Source organism: Athene cunicularia (genome assembly GCF_003259725.1).
Source record: "Athene cunicularia isolate RWA chromosome Z unlocalized genomic scaffold, athCun1 chrZ_part1, whole genome shotgun sequence".
In the NCBI taxonomy this organism is placed as follows: Eukaryota; Metazoa; Chordata; class Aves; order Strigiformes; family Strigidae; genus Athene; species Athene cunicularia.
In genome coordinates, this window is record NW_020799142.1 from 18,437,967 (window position 1) to 18,454,995 (window position 17,029).

Below are 17,029 nucleotides of genomic sequence, written 5' to 3' on the forward strand. Positions count from 1 at the left end.
AAGATCACTTCCTCCTGAACATCCCACTATAACTTTTTGTTTCCTAACATCTAGCTTTATCTATAAACCCCCAGGTTTCACACAGAAAGCATTGTTAAAATGAATGTGTATGCTGAAGTAAACCCCAGAAGCTTAAAGGGAGCAGGAGATTAATTTCATGCAAAAAGTAAATAAACAAGAGCTCTTTAACCTACAGAAAAATGTGTTCTTTACAATAGTCACCAAAGCTGCTCATGGACCTGTAGGTTCTTCTCTGCACAAAATTTCTCTAGGTTGATAGAAAGTCAGGTATGATGTTTCAGTTGGATTTCTACAAGCTTTCTACTTGCTCAGTTATGCTGAATCCCAGTTTTGCAGGCTGATGTCCTGCTGTCATTTCTACTGTGTAGCCCTATTGAAACCAGCATGGTAAACCTGGTATAGCTACTGCTGCAGAAAAAACACATAGTAAAATCCTTAGCAAGTCCCAGAGACTCTTCTTCCATAGTGATTTTTTATTTGACTTCACACTGTTAGCTCGACTGATTTTCTTACACTAACTGGCATACTTCACGTATTTCCAATTTTATTGCTCTTAGGCTAAATTAAAGGCCAAGTAAATCCACTAAGAATCTTGCAGTTTCTTTTAAACAAGTGTGATGCTGAGTATCCAAAGTGTTATTATTCTTATCATGTGAAATAATTCCTAAATACTTTTAAGTCTTCTTTTCAGATTTCCTAAGAAATTAAATTCTATAACACTTACTTAACGGGAGGAAGCAAACACAATCTTTTTTTCATTCTTAAGCAAGTAGCTTTCATACCTTTTCTATCTTATGTAATCACATAAATCACTTTAAGTAATAGTTTCTTCAACATTATGCCTATGATTCAATCCAAACATATAGCTGGATTGTGCAATAGGTAGCACAATCGGTTAAAAAGTTCTACCCCTCATTACCCTTTTAAGAAAAGAAGTATGACCATCTTTACATAGGAGCACACTATTATGGTTAATAGTTAACTTAAATGCATCTTTGAATCAGATGTATTTTACATCAGAGTTAAAGCATGAGAAAAACATGCAAAAGCCTGTAGAAATACAACAGATTTTGAGTGAGAGATGTGACCGTAATATGTGCTCAACAGTAAGTGTCATCCCTATTCTCCATCCAAAGGAGGTTTATTTTGAGAAGAGACTGGTGACATTTATCATTATGCAACATGGCGTACACCTTTTACAATTTCAGTATATTAATATAGGATTAAGGAAAAAGAAAGCACTGAATACGCATCACACTGATGAATCCTGTGAGTTGGAGGAAATTACTACCTGTCAGTGTTCAAATGTGAATTGCAAATGCCATAGTGTACTTATTTTTAAGTTTCGTTTGAATCCATGCTTTGTACTTGTGTTTTCCCTTGTCAGCTAGCAAGCTATCTTTAAAAAATAAAATAAAAATATTCTGTCAAGAAAATCAGAGAAAACTGCCAAACACTGCAGACAAATTAATGTACTTGAGGGTGGATATATTGCCACTATGCTGTTATTTAGATGTTTAAAAGTCTATTTTCTTTTAAATGAAAGTGAACAATAGCACACACACACACACACACACACAAATCAATCTATCTGATCAGTCTAGACATAAAATCACCTATCTATAGAACATCTCAGGAAGCTAGAAACTCCTTTTGAACATTCTGGGAAACGTGATAATCTCAGAACTCATGCAAAACATGATGCCTAGCTGAAAACTCAGGTTACTGTCTCTACCAGGACAAAGGACTGTGGGTTTTTTTTTTTTTTGTTGTTGTTGTTGTTGTTGTTGTTTTTTTGTTTTTGGTTTTTTTTCCCCCCTTCCTGACTTGGTATCATTATTCATTAATTTTACCTCCAAGTTGTTTTCAGGGATTGTTGGATAATTTTTCGCAAAGGTCAGCAGTCTTAATGCTAATATCAGAGTGGAAATGCTTTGGTGGCAATAAATGCTTTCTAAAAGCAGAACTTTTTCCATTTCTTTCCTTCACAATGGCTACAAACTCCTGTCTTTCATTGCCTCATGCTGAGCATAATCATTGGCTTGCTCTCAACCGAATCACTAAAGGCTTCAAGAGGGAAGAAATCCTTCAAAAGCAAGTATAAATATCCTGATATGACACTCTCACACCCAGCTAGCCAAAGCACCACAGAACTTAAATCCAAGCCAGTGTTTATGTAGTACAGCAAAAGCATATGCAGTCAACATGCATGCTAAAAGTCAATAGCTCATATTTATGTCTATAAAATTAATCAATATCAATTCAGCTGTGATCCAAGAAACTATAATAAGTGCAATGGAAGGGAAAAGATGGGAGTTCACAAATATGTATCTTTTCCTTTGGTCCCAGACAACTCTGCTGTGCAGACCAAGCAAAAATTTCAGAGCCAGCAGGGATGGACACACTTCAGTATTACTTCTCCGGCATGTATATTAAAAGAAAAAAAACCAACTTCCAAACTATAGTCAAATTGTATAGAGAACACCTTTCTGTTAGTACAGCGTCTATGATAATTTTCACTAGAGCACAAAAGAGCATTCATTTTCTTTACCTGAGTCATCTTCTGGTAGAGGAAGAGGGAACCACTATGTTGCTCCAGCTTCCTATGTTATGGCTACATAAAAAAGAATTCCATATTTCCCTGTCTACAATATGTACTCTCATACTTCAACAAGAACTTGAAAATTCTTAAACTTCAAACTTCCTCTGAGCACAAAGACATATCATTTTTTAGACAAACATTATATAAAGCTAGCACATTCAGGCAAAATGTAAATCAACAAGCTATTTACAAAACTGAACTCCATTTAAATGGCACAGGGAGATGCTACAACAGTCTAAGATAGAAAACAGTTTTACAAAGAGAAGTATTGTAAAGTTTAAGCCAAGTTTTTTGTACTTAAGTAAGTGTACTTGCAATTGTACCTTCCAAGAGCAAAACTGGAGAGTAAGGAATGATACCTACTGTTGCTAAAATCTAATTTTGAATTTTTTTTAAAATGCTTGATATTGAGCTTAGACTGAAAAAACCCAATTATCCAAACAATTCTTCTTTCCTATTGCATATGTTAATTCTCTACAATGAATCAACTGTATTTTCAATAATATTGTTCAAGATTTTTAAAAAACTTTTTCTCTATCAGTAACCAGAAAAACAACTACAGTGAGAATAGAGTTGATAAGAGATTGCTACAGTCAGTAATGGAAAATAAGTCACGTATTTGTTGAAACGCTGGAATTTGACTGTGAATGGTTCCCAGATGTTAGCGCTCTCGCACCACGAGGTCAGATGGAAGTGCTTCTTCATTCCCAACTGCACAGCAGTAGCAAAATGCTTGCAGGGAACGTCAGCTCTGTCCTGCAAGAGCACGGGGTAGCAGGCACTGCCTATTTGCAGAGGTCAGATCTGGCTTGCTCACTAACAGAATCCTGAGCCTGCCACAAGCATGCACCATCATGGGTAATTACAGCATCAGCTCTCTACCAAGGCATACAGATTTTTTCTGGTTTGAAATTTATGACTGTTCACTGCTAAAAGAAAAGATAATCCTCAGCCAGTCTGTTTCCTTACTTATCTCTACCTATGAAGTTAACAGTTGTAAGAAATCTTTTCTTGCACTGGAGAGATTAAAGAATATGGCTCTGTGAAAACATATATTTTACATTTTTAACTGAGAAATCCAAGCAGACAAGAATGTGGGACTGCAAATGACCACAGTGGGCATTAAATCGAGTCTTCCATGAACATAAACAACCATAAAATATCTGTCTAATCTAGAAAAGGCTACAAAACCCACCACCACATACACATCACGACCTAAGAAAACCTGAAGATCAATACAAAAGTTTGTTCATTTGGACAAAAAAACCCAACAATCAACAGGAACAATTATTATTGCACTAGGCAATTCATAGACTGCTGCTATGTGTATTTATTTACTTTACTTAAGCAGCTTTACTCAATTTACAGTCTAAGACAATCACAAGGACTTTCATAGGCTCAACATTTTATAAATTAGTAGCTAATCTTCAGTCTACCGGGGAGGTGAATGTAATTTACAGGCAACAGATAAAATCGAACTTCAGTAAATGGATTCATGTACCAGTAAGTCAGGAAGTGGTATACAGTGTTCACCTGAGATCATCAGAAAAACCAACTAAGCCAAAACAACAACTTCACACCGGTATCACTCAGCTGAAATGACAAATACACCCCTCTAGTGTACATTAGAAACTTGTTCCCCGAAATAATCATATTTGAAGTGGAATACAATCAAGATTGGGGCCTCTGCCATTGTCACTTCATTATGTGGTTTGGGAAATAATTTTAAAAATTGTAGTAAATGTTTATGGAGATTTAATATTCTTTCTATGTGGTATATTTTTATAGTCAAGATATATTTTTTCCTAAATAAAAAGTTAATAAATTCTGCAAAAGCCAGTATATCACCATGAATTATCAATATTAAATAGCAACATACTATATACTATGTAACAATGCTATATACTAACATGAAACTTAAGCATAATGATATGCATCATCAATCATATTGACTAATTTTTAAAGATCAAGACACTCAAGTACCGGTAAGAGCATGAGCACGTCTTTTGATACACTGTTGGTGTAGTAATTTTACTGGTAAGCCTGTTAAAAGGACTACAGAATTAATCTCAGGTCTTTTCACTGCAAATGTTCTTTTTTACTGGTCAATAAACAATTCAGGGAAATTTGGAACTAGCCTTGAAGAGATTATAAGAGGAAGGTTTGTTTCCCTCTCCAAAAATTAAAGCCGGACTCTAGAGGTAGAAAAACATCCTGTTTTTTAGATGCAGTTTAAGATAGAGCATTCTACATGAATTACTGGCACTAATAACTTATATTTCCCACCCACAGCACATGAGGTACACCCATGATTTTAAGATATCTGTCTGGCCCAGGCCTGGTCAGAAAGTATTCTGATATTAGCAGGGGTTCCATAAAGAATCTGTTACTCTTTCTTTCAAACACCTGCATCAACTTCACAAAAGTACCTCAGAAGCTTAACAAAGAGGAAATTTTATTTCTTTATGTAGATCTCACTTGTCCAAGCTAAACTGAAGTTTGCAAAGCTAAGGTCAGTTTTGATGTTATTTACGAGTGACTCAGTTTTCTACAGCCAACGGGAGCTGTCAGTGTTAAAAAAGTACCTAAAAAGGCACAGAGGTACCTCGTGCCATCACAATACTTCTTTTGCAAATATCATAGATTTAACATCAGCTTTATGCAAGTAGCACTTCAACTACAGTTTCAGCAGCATAGACTGGCAATGGATCACTTTCAGCTTTTCCTTTCAGCCCAGCTAGAGAAAGCACAGCAGTGCTGATGCTGTGCCCTCTTTTTATTCTCCTTTGGTCAATAGCTCTTTGCATACCGCATTTCCCTTTTTCTGAAACTGACTTTTCTAAACTGTGCTAATATACACAGAGGACCAACTCACAGCAGCTTGCCTCAAAATCATGAAAGGAAACATGCTTTCTAAAAGAAACACATTTAATGGTCAATAACTTGAGATTGATGCCTATTTACAAATAAAACAAAAAAATATTTTTAGTAATCTTTAAAGCTCCTAGAGAACATTAAACTGGCAGAGATCAAAAGGAAAGTACTCAATAAATCCATATCAGGTACCTAATCTAAGAATTTTTGTATAGTCAGCTCAGACAGCTAATCCCCATCTGACATGAGGTCAGTATTGTGGTACAATCTGTTGAGATGTGGTTGCCAACACGTGCACTAAGAATTGGACTGATATAAACGGGGCAACACAATGCTCCACTAAAATAAGAACAGCAAGTGCTGTTTCTGTTCACAGCATAGGGTACAGAATTGCTGAATTGATTCCTATCTATTGCTGGCAACTAAATCATATTTTTCAGGGTAAAAAAAAATCCATATAAATGTGACCTTTAGCTCTGATTTTTCTGACTGGAAGTTGTCCCAACTTCTTATTTTTCTAGTAGTAGGAAATTTCTGCTCTCCAACATATATTTATTTCTTGCCAGTTCTTATGTCAAAATAAAAGTGCTTAATCTAAGGAACAGAGTAGTTTTAAGTGTGTTCTAAAAGTAGAAGTGAGAACTTCAATTTCGAGGTACTACTGCCTAAAGCACTGAATATTTTTCAGTGACTATTTCAGTACTTTGCCCTGAAAAAAAATGCAAAACCCCTTTTAACAGATGTATATAACTTACTTAGGTCAGAAAGACAAGTCTTCAAAATTAGGAAAGGCTAAACTTACTGTTGTCAGTGTTCACTGTCAACATTAATTTGTTCTTTCTAGGCTTAATAGGACTTCTGTCTCTTAACAAAAATACACAGGACCATGCAAGTAGACTTGGATAAAACATATGCAGATGCCTTGCAATTGCTTAAACAGTCATAAATCTGTTGTTTACCAAGATGACAATGCTTGACTTTGTATTAATACAGTTTTAATAACTGATTTCTGAGACTTTCAAGAGAAAAAGTCTAAAAACTTGCCATTTGACTGACCATGACCTCGTTATTTTAAAACACAATGCTTTAGTTGAAACAACCTGAAACACTGTTAAAAAAACCCAAACAAATCTTATAGCATTATTTTTTTTTCTGGCTTTCTCTTACTGTTTCTTCTCACTTAAGCATCCCCTCAAAAACTCTGAAAGGCTTATTTCAATCAGCTTCTGTTGTTTGGGGTTTTTTATGTCTGACTAGAAATTTTTCCTTTGCTTATCATGCTGATCGCCAACACAACATATTGATGTGTTTCACAAAGCACTACATCCTACTTTTGGAAAAGGTGGTTTTCAGATAGGTATGAAAGGAAAACAAAGTCTTTCACAAGCCTCAGATACAGTAATAATGCTGTATGTGACACATGGAGCATGCTTGTCAGAAATTAGTTACTCTGTAGCGATAGGATTAGCAGTGCCTCAATATCTCAAGTCTCAGCCTCAGGCTCAAGGCTTTTTCCTTGGACATATGGTTAATCACATCAGCTGGCACCTTACCCTCAACTGAGGATGTGTTGTTAAGACTACAGATATTTCAAGCACCCACTGCAGCTCTCTATGGGGAAGAAGTTGTATGCCCAACACAGCATCCCATGTTTTCCATTGAACTATAGCTTTTCATCTTTCTTTGTGACTTTGGAACCTGGAAAAGCTCCCTCATGAGGCAGCTGCTCCTTTTCTGCCTCTCACCACTGCTGTCCCAGCAGGTCCTCAGTACAGTCTAGGAGTAAGGGCAGCTACTTCCCCAGTCCGCACAGCTGTCCTGGCAGGCAGCTGATGTTCTCCCTGCACCATATCTGAAGCTACTTCATTTCAGCTTCTCTTAGTCACCCTATAGGAGAACAGCAATTTCCAGTCAGGAGAGGAATCAGTTATATGGGATAAAAGAGTTCTCTTTACCGAAGGGAGTAGAAGTGGTCTTATGGCAACTAAGATAAACGAATTAAATTAATTATTTTTTTACACCTAAACTAAAATACCTGTACCAGTATTAAACATTTGAAGTCACCAGGCTGAACACTGCAGATCAAAGAAAGGGCAATTCTCTTCAGCCAAACCTGTTACAGCTTTCAGAGCTTCAGAAACCATTGAAGGACACCTTCGTAGGCATTCAACAACCAGCTGTCAAACATCCTAAATGTAGCACTTGCTATGAAGCCTGTCCTACCATAAACAAATATGGTAGCCTGAAGATAACTATCAAGTCTGCATCCTGAGTCATTCCTTCAGCTACAAAAGCAGCTATAAGACTCAAGTTAGCTTTATTTTTTACATGAAGATACCACATTCTTTGAGGATATTGCATCTTTACAGATGCACACACATACATAAGTTTACATATATTTTGTGTTTCATTTCTTTGTTCTGAAGTGCTTTCAGTAAAAGCCAGCTAATACCATTTGTTCTAAGTAAAGCAAATGTCTAAGAGTTTGTATTAAGGCTGCATAGGAAATAATCTGCCTGTCTTTAAATTAGATTTGTTTGGCTGCCACCAGGTCCAAAATCTTTCTGAAACTTGGAACCCTACTCAGGGCTTTTTTTCTGAAATGTGAAGACTACAGCTGGAGCGCATTACGTGGGAACAGTCCCAGTTTTCAATCACTTTCCTGTCCCATCCAGATCAGAAATCTGAAAATTGTGTCCCACATCCCAAGAGATCTCATACCTGAGTCAGTTGTGGTTTTGCTATCTTGACCAAAATCTAAAAACTTATTTGCTTATACACTGTGGAATTGTACTTACCAAAGACACTGACAGAAAAGGGAGCATCTTTAGTCTAGAGTTAACAATGAAATGGAAAAGGGTCTTGAGCTTCCTATCTTCTGTCCCTTATGACTCCTTAAACCTCTAGACTTCTTAACAATTCTAGGCTTGGCATTGATTAGAAATTCCATTTTGGACCAGAGAAAAAAATTTCCCATCAAGTCTGGTATGTACATTCCTAAAAAGGAGGACTCCTTTCAACTAATTAATGTTCTCTAATGGAACAGCTATTTTGTCACAGGATTGATTCATGATCAGCTCTAATCTGACTTCCAGAGTAACTATTAGAGCAGCATGGCAGTAATTACATTAGCTGTGACCATAGCATTTCCCAAAAAGAAGGCAATAAATTAGAGGTTGATATAGCAAAATCTGACAGGAGCTGGCAGGGCTTGAAAGCTGCTGCTTCATGTTGCATTTCCCAGAAGACACTAACTTGGAAGCAAGTGCTGCTCTGGTATCAGCCCCCGCTCTGTTTCTTGTATAGCCCTCAAGTGGGACAAAAGGAAGAATTATTTTCAGACAACAGAATAAACAAGTATAATTTCAGAGACCTTTTCCTCACATGCTATTTTAGGCTGACACACCTTAGGAGACAATTTTTTCACGGAAAGCTATACTGCATTTCTAAACAGTCAAGTTCACAAATTTACAGAGAATATGCACTACAGTTTGGTTGTTAGACTGGAGACTTTTCTTTCATTTATATTCTATATCGTGCAAGCAGTATTCCTCAAATAAAAGTCACTGCCCTACTTGAGTCAAGCATAAAAAATGTGGCAGGAGTAAGCATTATGCTCATTAAGCAATTCTTTGGGCAACTGTCACACAAGAAACTCCACAGTGTATGTTTACTCTTTCCATTGGAGAAAAAGCCCAGGCTTGACCCACGTCAGAGCCTAAACTAAGAATTATATCAATAATCACAAGAACCAAATGGTTAGGCATTTTATTAACTCTACATTACCAGAACAATGAGTTTGCAAAATACTATTTTCCTATACAAAATCCAAATACAACAGTTCCTAAAAGCAAGTTGTGGCTGTTATAGGTGAAACCCAGATGTCGCAAAATAATCTACTGCAATGCCATATCTCTCTCTTGTTTCCACCATCTGCTAAATCAAACAAAAAAGAAATCCTAAAGTCTACCAGCATCAAAATTTTTATCATTTGCTTTGAAACAAGTTGCAGTTGAATACTGAACAAGAACTGAGAATGGAATGACTCTCAAATCAGTACCATTCCCCGCATTAGCACAGCTTGAAGAAACTTTTCTTTTTCACAGTCATTAACCTGAACCACCTCAGTTGCACCTAGCTACATTTTAAGAACTTCATTCTAAAACAAACATTTTCACTTTGTCATTGAAAAAAAAAAGTTGGGGGGAACTGAAAAAAGCAACTGATATATCAGAGAGCAAGAAAAAATAATTCAAGTCTTGGTTTTGCCATACTGAAAAAATATATAGGTAAGTAGTTTTCTGAAGTAATTTCTTCATGTTTTTGTTATTATGTGTCTTGCAGGAATTCCAATTTTGGAAATTTGCAAACCTTCTAATTGCAGTTTCATATTTTCAGAATTACTTTCTTAGATCCTTTGTAGAAGCAATAGACCACACACTGCATAAATGGGGCTTCAAATAGAACAAAAGCATAAATATTCTGAAAATATCTTTTTCCTGCAAAACTAGACTTCTATTCCTTTAAGAAACAGTCTTGTTTTCTTAAAGAAGTTAGAGATATGAAAATCTAAGAGACAAGTGAACAGACTGGGTGCCTAAAAATGGTCGTATCATTTATCCCCACTTTGCCTTTATGAAACCGAGCACATTTTCTGGATAGATAATGCAGCTTCCAGAAAGAAACTGGAGAGACTCAAACTATAAATCAGCCAGACGAGCAGCTATAATTTAGCTTCATGAAAAAAGGCAAACCAAAGTCAGCAGCTCAGAAGTTAAGCTAAAAAATTTTCAAAGGGTACAATAGTTTTAATATTCAGAGCTACTTAACCTTTGAGAGAACAGTAGCAAATGAAAAGTACTTCAGACATTTGCATGGCTTTAAAATCACAAATTAAGCTGAAGAGCTATGGTCTCTTGTTACACTGGTGGTCAGGGAGTGGTCAAAAGATCATTACCATAATTTTGCTCAGATAGTGTGCAAGGGTGAAGACAGTAGGATACATGAGGAATTCACTAGGTCAAATACTGTTAAATGCTTTACAGTTTTACTGTAAGATTTATCTTTTATTTTGCTTTATAGCTAGCAGGATTACTTTAGTCTCTTGCTGGTGGTGACCTCATGTTTTGCACCAAACTTTATTTGGTAAACAACCACAAAAAATTTATATAATAATAACAACTAGATTTAAATGCCAGAGGTGACAAAACTAACAAACTGGGGCCTGCTCCAAAGTATGAGCTTGCAAGAGAGGCTTTGTGACCTAAATTAAAGAATTTATTTGAATCTTTGAAGGGCACAGCAGGGTTCAGGATCAAGCTGATTTCATGATAGATTTTAAAGCTTTATTCCTACCAAAGGTAACAAACATTAAGACCAACAATGTGCATTCATTTATTTTGAAAACTGAAGAACTGGAAGATAAACCATGGTACTAATTCACAGAATTATGTCAGAACATAATCAGAAACTAAACTGAGACACTGTTCAAAATTACTAAAAACTTTAAGGTGCAAGCGAACAATTTTCCTATTGCAAACAGTTTTTACTTCTTGTGTGTTTAGCTCCAAAGAAAGGAAAAAAAAATATTTTCCCATGGCTCCAGTACTTACTCATTTGATCTGCAGGTAACATGCATCTTTCTTCTGTTATCTACATGCAGACATTAAGGTCTGGTTAAGCAAGTATCTTTGGCAATATAGACTTTTCAACTGTTCAAAATCCTTTAAATGTAAAAGATACTAGCAACTCTGGAACTTTGCCAGGTCAAGCATCTGCAACTACTGAAAAGAGCCTACTTTCAATATCAAACTCTTAAGCTGTTTCCTGAAACAGGAAGCATTTGTCTACATAGTGACTGTATATTTATTTTACTACAAAAATTTCTAAAAAAAAATAAAAATAAAAAAAAAATATCCCACCCTTCCATACTTCGGGCAACTAGATGTGCATTTCCTTCAGAAAGTTAATGCTATGATAGCAATAGCTAAAAAAAGTACTCATGAATTTTAAAGTCAGTGCAGAATTTTAAGTGTAAATAATTCCAAGAATCACTATGAACATATTTTCTTACCAGATGTTTGCTGTTATACCTTAAAAAACCCAAATAAGCAGCAAAATGGCTGCTGCTTTTCCTTGCTGATACACTTCCACAAGCACAAAACACAGACTTGCTAAACTGCCATTGTAATCTTACAGTACACAGCAAAACCTCTGTATAGTTACTTGTTTAAAATGGAATATTTGGAATCAGTTTGGTCTAATAGAAAACAAAGCATTCCACAACCAAAGAACAGTTTGATTTGTCTCTCAGTTTGCTGAGAATTAAACTAAGAATTTCCTGGTACTGAAATTCTGAATGTGTCATTTATGTACAACTGCAACAAATTGGCATTACTTATAAGAAGGGAAATACGAATATACCAGTTTTTCATTTTAAGAAATTAATGACCTTGCTTAAGACATTATGAGCCTGTTTTAGGCCACAATTTGCTGCATATAAGTAATATTTAATTGAAGATCAGATTCTTCTACCTGCTTCATATGTTCTCTACATTTAACTCCATATATCACAGGAATCAAGGTGCTTTCTAGGTGGCAAAGTGTATAATCAGCTTAGGCAGATTTTTAAAAGAAAAAAAAGAATTTTAATTTAACCAGTCCTAACTGCTGAAGAAAGCCTACCTGAGCATTCTATGACTTGTGGGAGTCAACACCATTCAAGACAAAAATGTATGCTCAAATAACATATTATAATTTGTATGTGCAAGCTGACTCTCTCTTAATGGGCTTGCTTGTATTCAGTGAGAGAAGAATCAGTGTTCATAAAGCACAGCTCTAAAGTTCTGTTCATGCATTCCTTAGACTGTGTGGATGACGGAAAATGAGAGATGGCTTTTAATTCAAAAATACTTCTCTATCAAGGAGCTTAGGCTGATGTTTAGCTCATAATAGATAATATCAAATTCACACAGCTGGCACCCATCAACACATGAGAGTACTATTAAAAATGCTTTTCCTAAAATTATTCTATGCAAAGTTTTCATTTTAAATCTTCCACTGTTATGTCTCTTTCTGTACTTCAGAAGTCTTCCACAGCTTTCTTAAATGACATTTATTTTTGGCAAGTCTCTCCTGTTCCCCCCCCTCCAATCACATTTAAAAAAGGAAAGCTTATTTACACACACAACCTACTACACCCTCAAGCACTGGTTTAAACGGAACAATCCTCTTGAAGGTATGTCAGAATCTAAAAGCAGTTTCTGCTTCCTCAGCCTAAGATTTATTGTCTAGCAAAGAAACAAAACTCATAGCAGCTCTCAATGCTTTGAGTATATCAAATAACTGGAAAAGAATTTTGATTTTTACAGTTGTCATTATCTTAAGCTAAGTTTGATTTATAAATTTTCAATTACTTCTGTACCACAGCTCATGTATGTTTTTAAAGAGGTATACATATAGAAAAGTACCAGATTATGAATCTACTTAAACTACTTGTTGTCAAAAGATTCCTCATGGAAAGCAGGGTCTTGGTTTTGTCAGTCTTTTCATATACCTTCTCAGAACTGGGTGCTAGATAATCCCAATGCCAATTTATCAGAACACAGTCAGAGAACATGTATCATACCTTGCTGGTTTTCAAGACAATCTCCAAATAGCATAGCATTCAAAAAGATAACTGAAATGGGTGCACTGAGCTTTACAATTTGTTTTGCATCTATTATCATATTAGGGAGGAAATGGTTAGTTTGGAGGGCCTGGTTTCTGAAAGATTGGATCAGGTGTTTCACAGAAATATTTAAGTGGTTAGACTCATAAACCCCCTTAACAGATGATGTTGATCCCACTCCTTTCCCAAGTCTTAGGAAGAATGGTGAGTTCCTAAGATCAAACAGAGTTTTGATAGGTCTTGTATGGAGAAGTTTACATTTGGTTTGCAATACTCTTTTCAAGCAGAACAGAAATACAGTCTGGCATAATTTTCTCCCCCTTAGTTTATCATGTCATACACACATCAAAAGACTAAGCTGCCAGTCTGCCTTAACATGCAGAATGAGCAGATTCTGGGAGTCAATATTTTCTTGTACTGCTGGAGGTCCAGGGTGTAACTTGCAAAACCAGTCAGCTCCAATGCACAGTATGCCAATAATCATTACCACAGAACAAATATCCATTAGTGTGCTGAGCAGACTATGTAGGAAATTAATGTAAGACACTGTAAGAAATACTATCAAAACCTGAAATTACATATCATGGCACATCCACACACAGTATTTAGGAAGGGAGGACCTTTAATGTCATTTCAACATGATTTTGAAAAGAAATTGTGGAAAGAAGTCATTGTTATCAATCCTCTTCAGAGCTAGATTCATCTTCCTGGTCAGAGAGCTCAGCAACAGGAAAGCGCAGGATGGCTGCCACCCCTGTCAGCTGGCCAAGCTGCTCCCCAGACACATGAAGGCTGGAGAAAATGCGTACTGTGCCCATGTTCTCACGCACACTATCTACCAATTTAACATATCGGGCACGTGTAGCCACATCCTGGTGTCGAAAGAGCTCATCACTGATCAGCAAGGTATCGATGGCCATGGCTTCATTGGCCTTCTCCACATGTTTTAAACCATAAAAAGCCCGGTCAGGCTCATGCTGCAGCATTTTATAGAAGTCATCTAAGGCTTTGACCTCACCAGCTGCCTTAGTGTCAGAGAGACGACTAGTTACAGCTGGGTCGCAGAGGGCTTCCTTCAATGCGTATTTATGTCCTGAAGAAGAGTGGACCTAGAGTAAAGAAAAGTCAAAGGTTTGTTGTTTTTTTTTAAATAAAAAGGACCATTTTCTTGATTAGTCAATTACAAAGAGCTTCCACTATACAGAATATTTATCTTGATTACTAGTCAAGGAAATTATCTCTTTCTTGAAACCTACACAATCCTTTTCTTAAAAGACGCCTCCTGCAACCCAAAGCCTGTAACAAATCCCTTAAACTGTATTTTAAGAAATACAGGAAAGATGTTTCTCTTATTCAAAGACTGGGTTAAAAATGCAAGCTGTTTCAGAAAGCACACGAGTAGGGCCACTTGAAACTATTATGAAACTAAGACTTAAGCCTCTCCCTTTTAAAGCATTCAAGACGAGGAACACCTCTTAAGACTGCACAAATATAGTGCAAAAGCATCAAGTCTTGCACAACTGCACAGCTACCATGTTTGCAAAGCTGTGAAGTACATTTGATACAAATGCAAAAGGTAGCTTCTTAGTGCAATGCATCTCCTAAACTTCTTGACCACTGAGTACTGGGACATGCTTCCCTGCACTGCCTACCAGCCTTTTCCAAGTGCATATTACAGGCTCCAATGAAAAAATGATACAAGTATCCTTACGAAAAGGAAAACTTATTTTAGCGTCCGGGTTTGCCTATTTCAGTTGAAGGCAGAAAAATCCACTCCATCAATGAGATGTCTAAGGGAACAGGAAAAAATGCTTTGTCCTGTATAACCTTTAACTATGTAGCACAAAACTAACAATAAAATTAACTGACCTATCGCACATCCAGGTACTTGTTTAAAAAGCTTTAGAAAGCTGTTATTAAACATGCATGCTATACAAACTGACAGATTAACACTACAGCTATTTTCCAAGCTATACTTCACTCTTAATTGAAGATTAAATATGCCTTTATAGTAAGTTTGAAACATTTAATACTTTCTCTACTACACATTAAGGTATCCTAGGAAGGAACCATCCCTGTATCTTGCATAACTACATTATAGTTTGAGAGGCAGGAAAATAATTTCCTTTCACTCAGACAAATTTATGTTCTCTAAGTGCATTATTTCCCATCACCCCTGCCATTTTTTATTATCACAGACAGCTCTTGAGCCTCTTTTTACCTACTCTGGAGACTGCTTAGCGCCTTACCTGTAGGAATTTGGACCTGTTCTCCAACAGAAGCTTGTTGTCAGTCTTGACTGCCTGCTGGAACATGTAGTCACAAAACTGCTCCCGTACGAAGCCTGGGCTAGCCACCAGTACACACTTCACCACCTCAAAGTTGATATGCCGCTGGATAGCTTGCACCACCTGCTCGTAAAACCTCTCCAGGGCCCGGTCGTGCTGACTGCAGTTCCCTTTCCGCTTGCGGGGGATATTCACCTCCACCTTGGCACGGGTAAGTGTCATGCTTGGAGTGACCAGGCAGATGTGAGCCAACCCTTCCTGCATGACCACAGCTGCCACATCGGCGCTCCAGGCTGGGTCGCAAGCCTGCTCAATGCGCTCCAGCACCACGCTGTCCCACTGCTTCTTTGCCAGTGTGAACTGCCGGTTGGGCTCCAGCTCGATGGTGTGGTAGGCCCCCATCTTGACATACTCATTCTCTTGGATGTTAGTGCCCTTCACCCGCAGCTGGCAGGCCTGTGAGTCAAAGTCAATGGCCTCCACGCAGAGGGTGAGGGTGGTGCGGATACGGTTGCTGCCCACGCTGCCCGTGGCCGACTCGGTTTGCACCTTCCGGATGGTGGAGGCCCGCAGGCTGTCACCCACCTGCAGCAGGTTGTAGGTGTGCCACATGTCCTCGGGCTCCTCGGGGATCAGGGTCACCTGTCCTGCATTATCCTTCTCCAGGTCCTTCCTCACCAGCTTCATCCTGGCGGTTCCCTGAGCTGCCTCATTCACGCACCAGCAGCCGTTACGTGGTACCGCCTGACCTCCAGACTCCGAGGTTCCACGGATTTCACTTACCACACCCAGAAACCCGGCTGCCCAGCCGTACCTTTTCTTATTCGCTTCTCGTTCTGTAACCATAACCTTCCACAACTGTTCAGTTTTTGGTTTGTTTTCAGCGGGGTTTTCTTTCCCCTCTTCTCACACGTGAGAGACTGTTAGAAGGCTCTGACAGTTTGAATCATCGCTGTAAAGAGCTGCAGGTAAAGCATCAGCGCGGGCCCCGACCCCTCCCGCCTCACAGGCGGGAGACTGTAGCTGAGACGCACGTCAATTTACCACCCTCTCCTGCGCACACAGGTGCATCGTGGCTACCTCCCAGCGCCCCCCGCAGGCTCCCCCCGCGGCTCTGGCTTGCGCCGGCTCCGCGGACGGGGGGAGGAGGCCGCAGGTTACCGCCGCCGCGCCCAACCACTGCACGCGACACTGGGGGGGGCACCCCTGCGCGCAGCACCTCTGCGCATGCGCTGGGTCCGGATGCGGACGCGCCGGGGAGGAAGCGGCCGTGCGCATGCGTGCCGGGCGGAGAGGGGGAGGGGGCGCCCGCCTCCAAGACGGCGCCTTTTAGGGCGCGCTGTGCGCATGCGCCTGGGTGTCTGGGCGCTACGCGTGCGCCTTGAGCTGGGCGAGGCGCCGGCTGCGAGTGCTTGGAGGAGCCGGAGGGCCGCGGCTGAGGTTCAGGCCGGGCTTCGCCGCGGGCCCGGGGCAGGCCGGTTTTTGGTAAAGACCGCTCATCGCAGCCCGAGCTAGGTCGGCTATCCGCCGGTCGGGAGCGCGCGTGTCGCGCCGCTAGACCTCCCGGAGTAGGCC

The 17,029-nt window shown here is 38.8% G+C and overlaps 2 protein-coding genes across 3 annotated transcripts in view; both read right to left on the reverse strand.

Annotated features, from left to right (window-relative positions):
- ITGA1 (integrin subunit alpha 1) overlaps nucleotides 1-17,029 on the reverse strand; it is a 76,351-nt gene that overhangs the window by 53,462 nt on the left and 5,860 nt on the right. The window contains exon 1 of one of the 2 annotated variants that reach the window (XM_026865448.1): nucleotides 2,573-2,615. The exons of the other annotated variant lie outside the window; for it this stretch is intronic. The gene's annotated coding sequence lies outside the window, so the exon portion shown is untranslated. Of the gene's footprint in view, nucleotides 1-2,572; nucleotides 2,616-17,029 lie in introns of those variants that run through there. 2 annotated transcript variants of the gene reach the window in all.
- PELO (pelota mRNA surveillance and ribosome rescue factor) lies at nucleotides 13,487-16,170 on the reverse strand. Its single transcript, XM_026865449.1, has 2 exons — nucleotides 15,416-16,170; nucleotides 13,487-14,275 (listed from the first exon to the last, which is right to left on the reverse strand). The coding sequence occupies exons 1-2, from the start codon at nucleotides 16,139-16,141 to the stop codon at nucleotides 13,844-13,846; spliced, it is 1,158 nt and encodes a 385-aa protein (XP_026721250.1). The 5' UTR covers nucleotides 16,142-16,170; the 3' UTR covers nucleotides 13,487-13,843.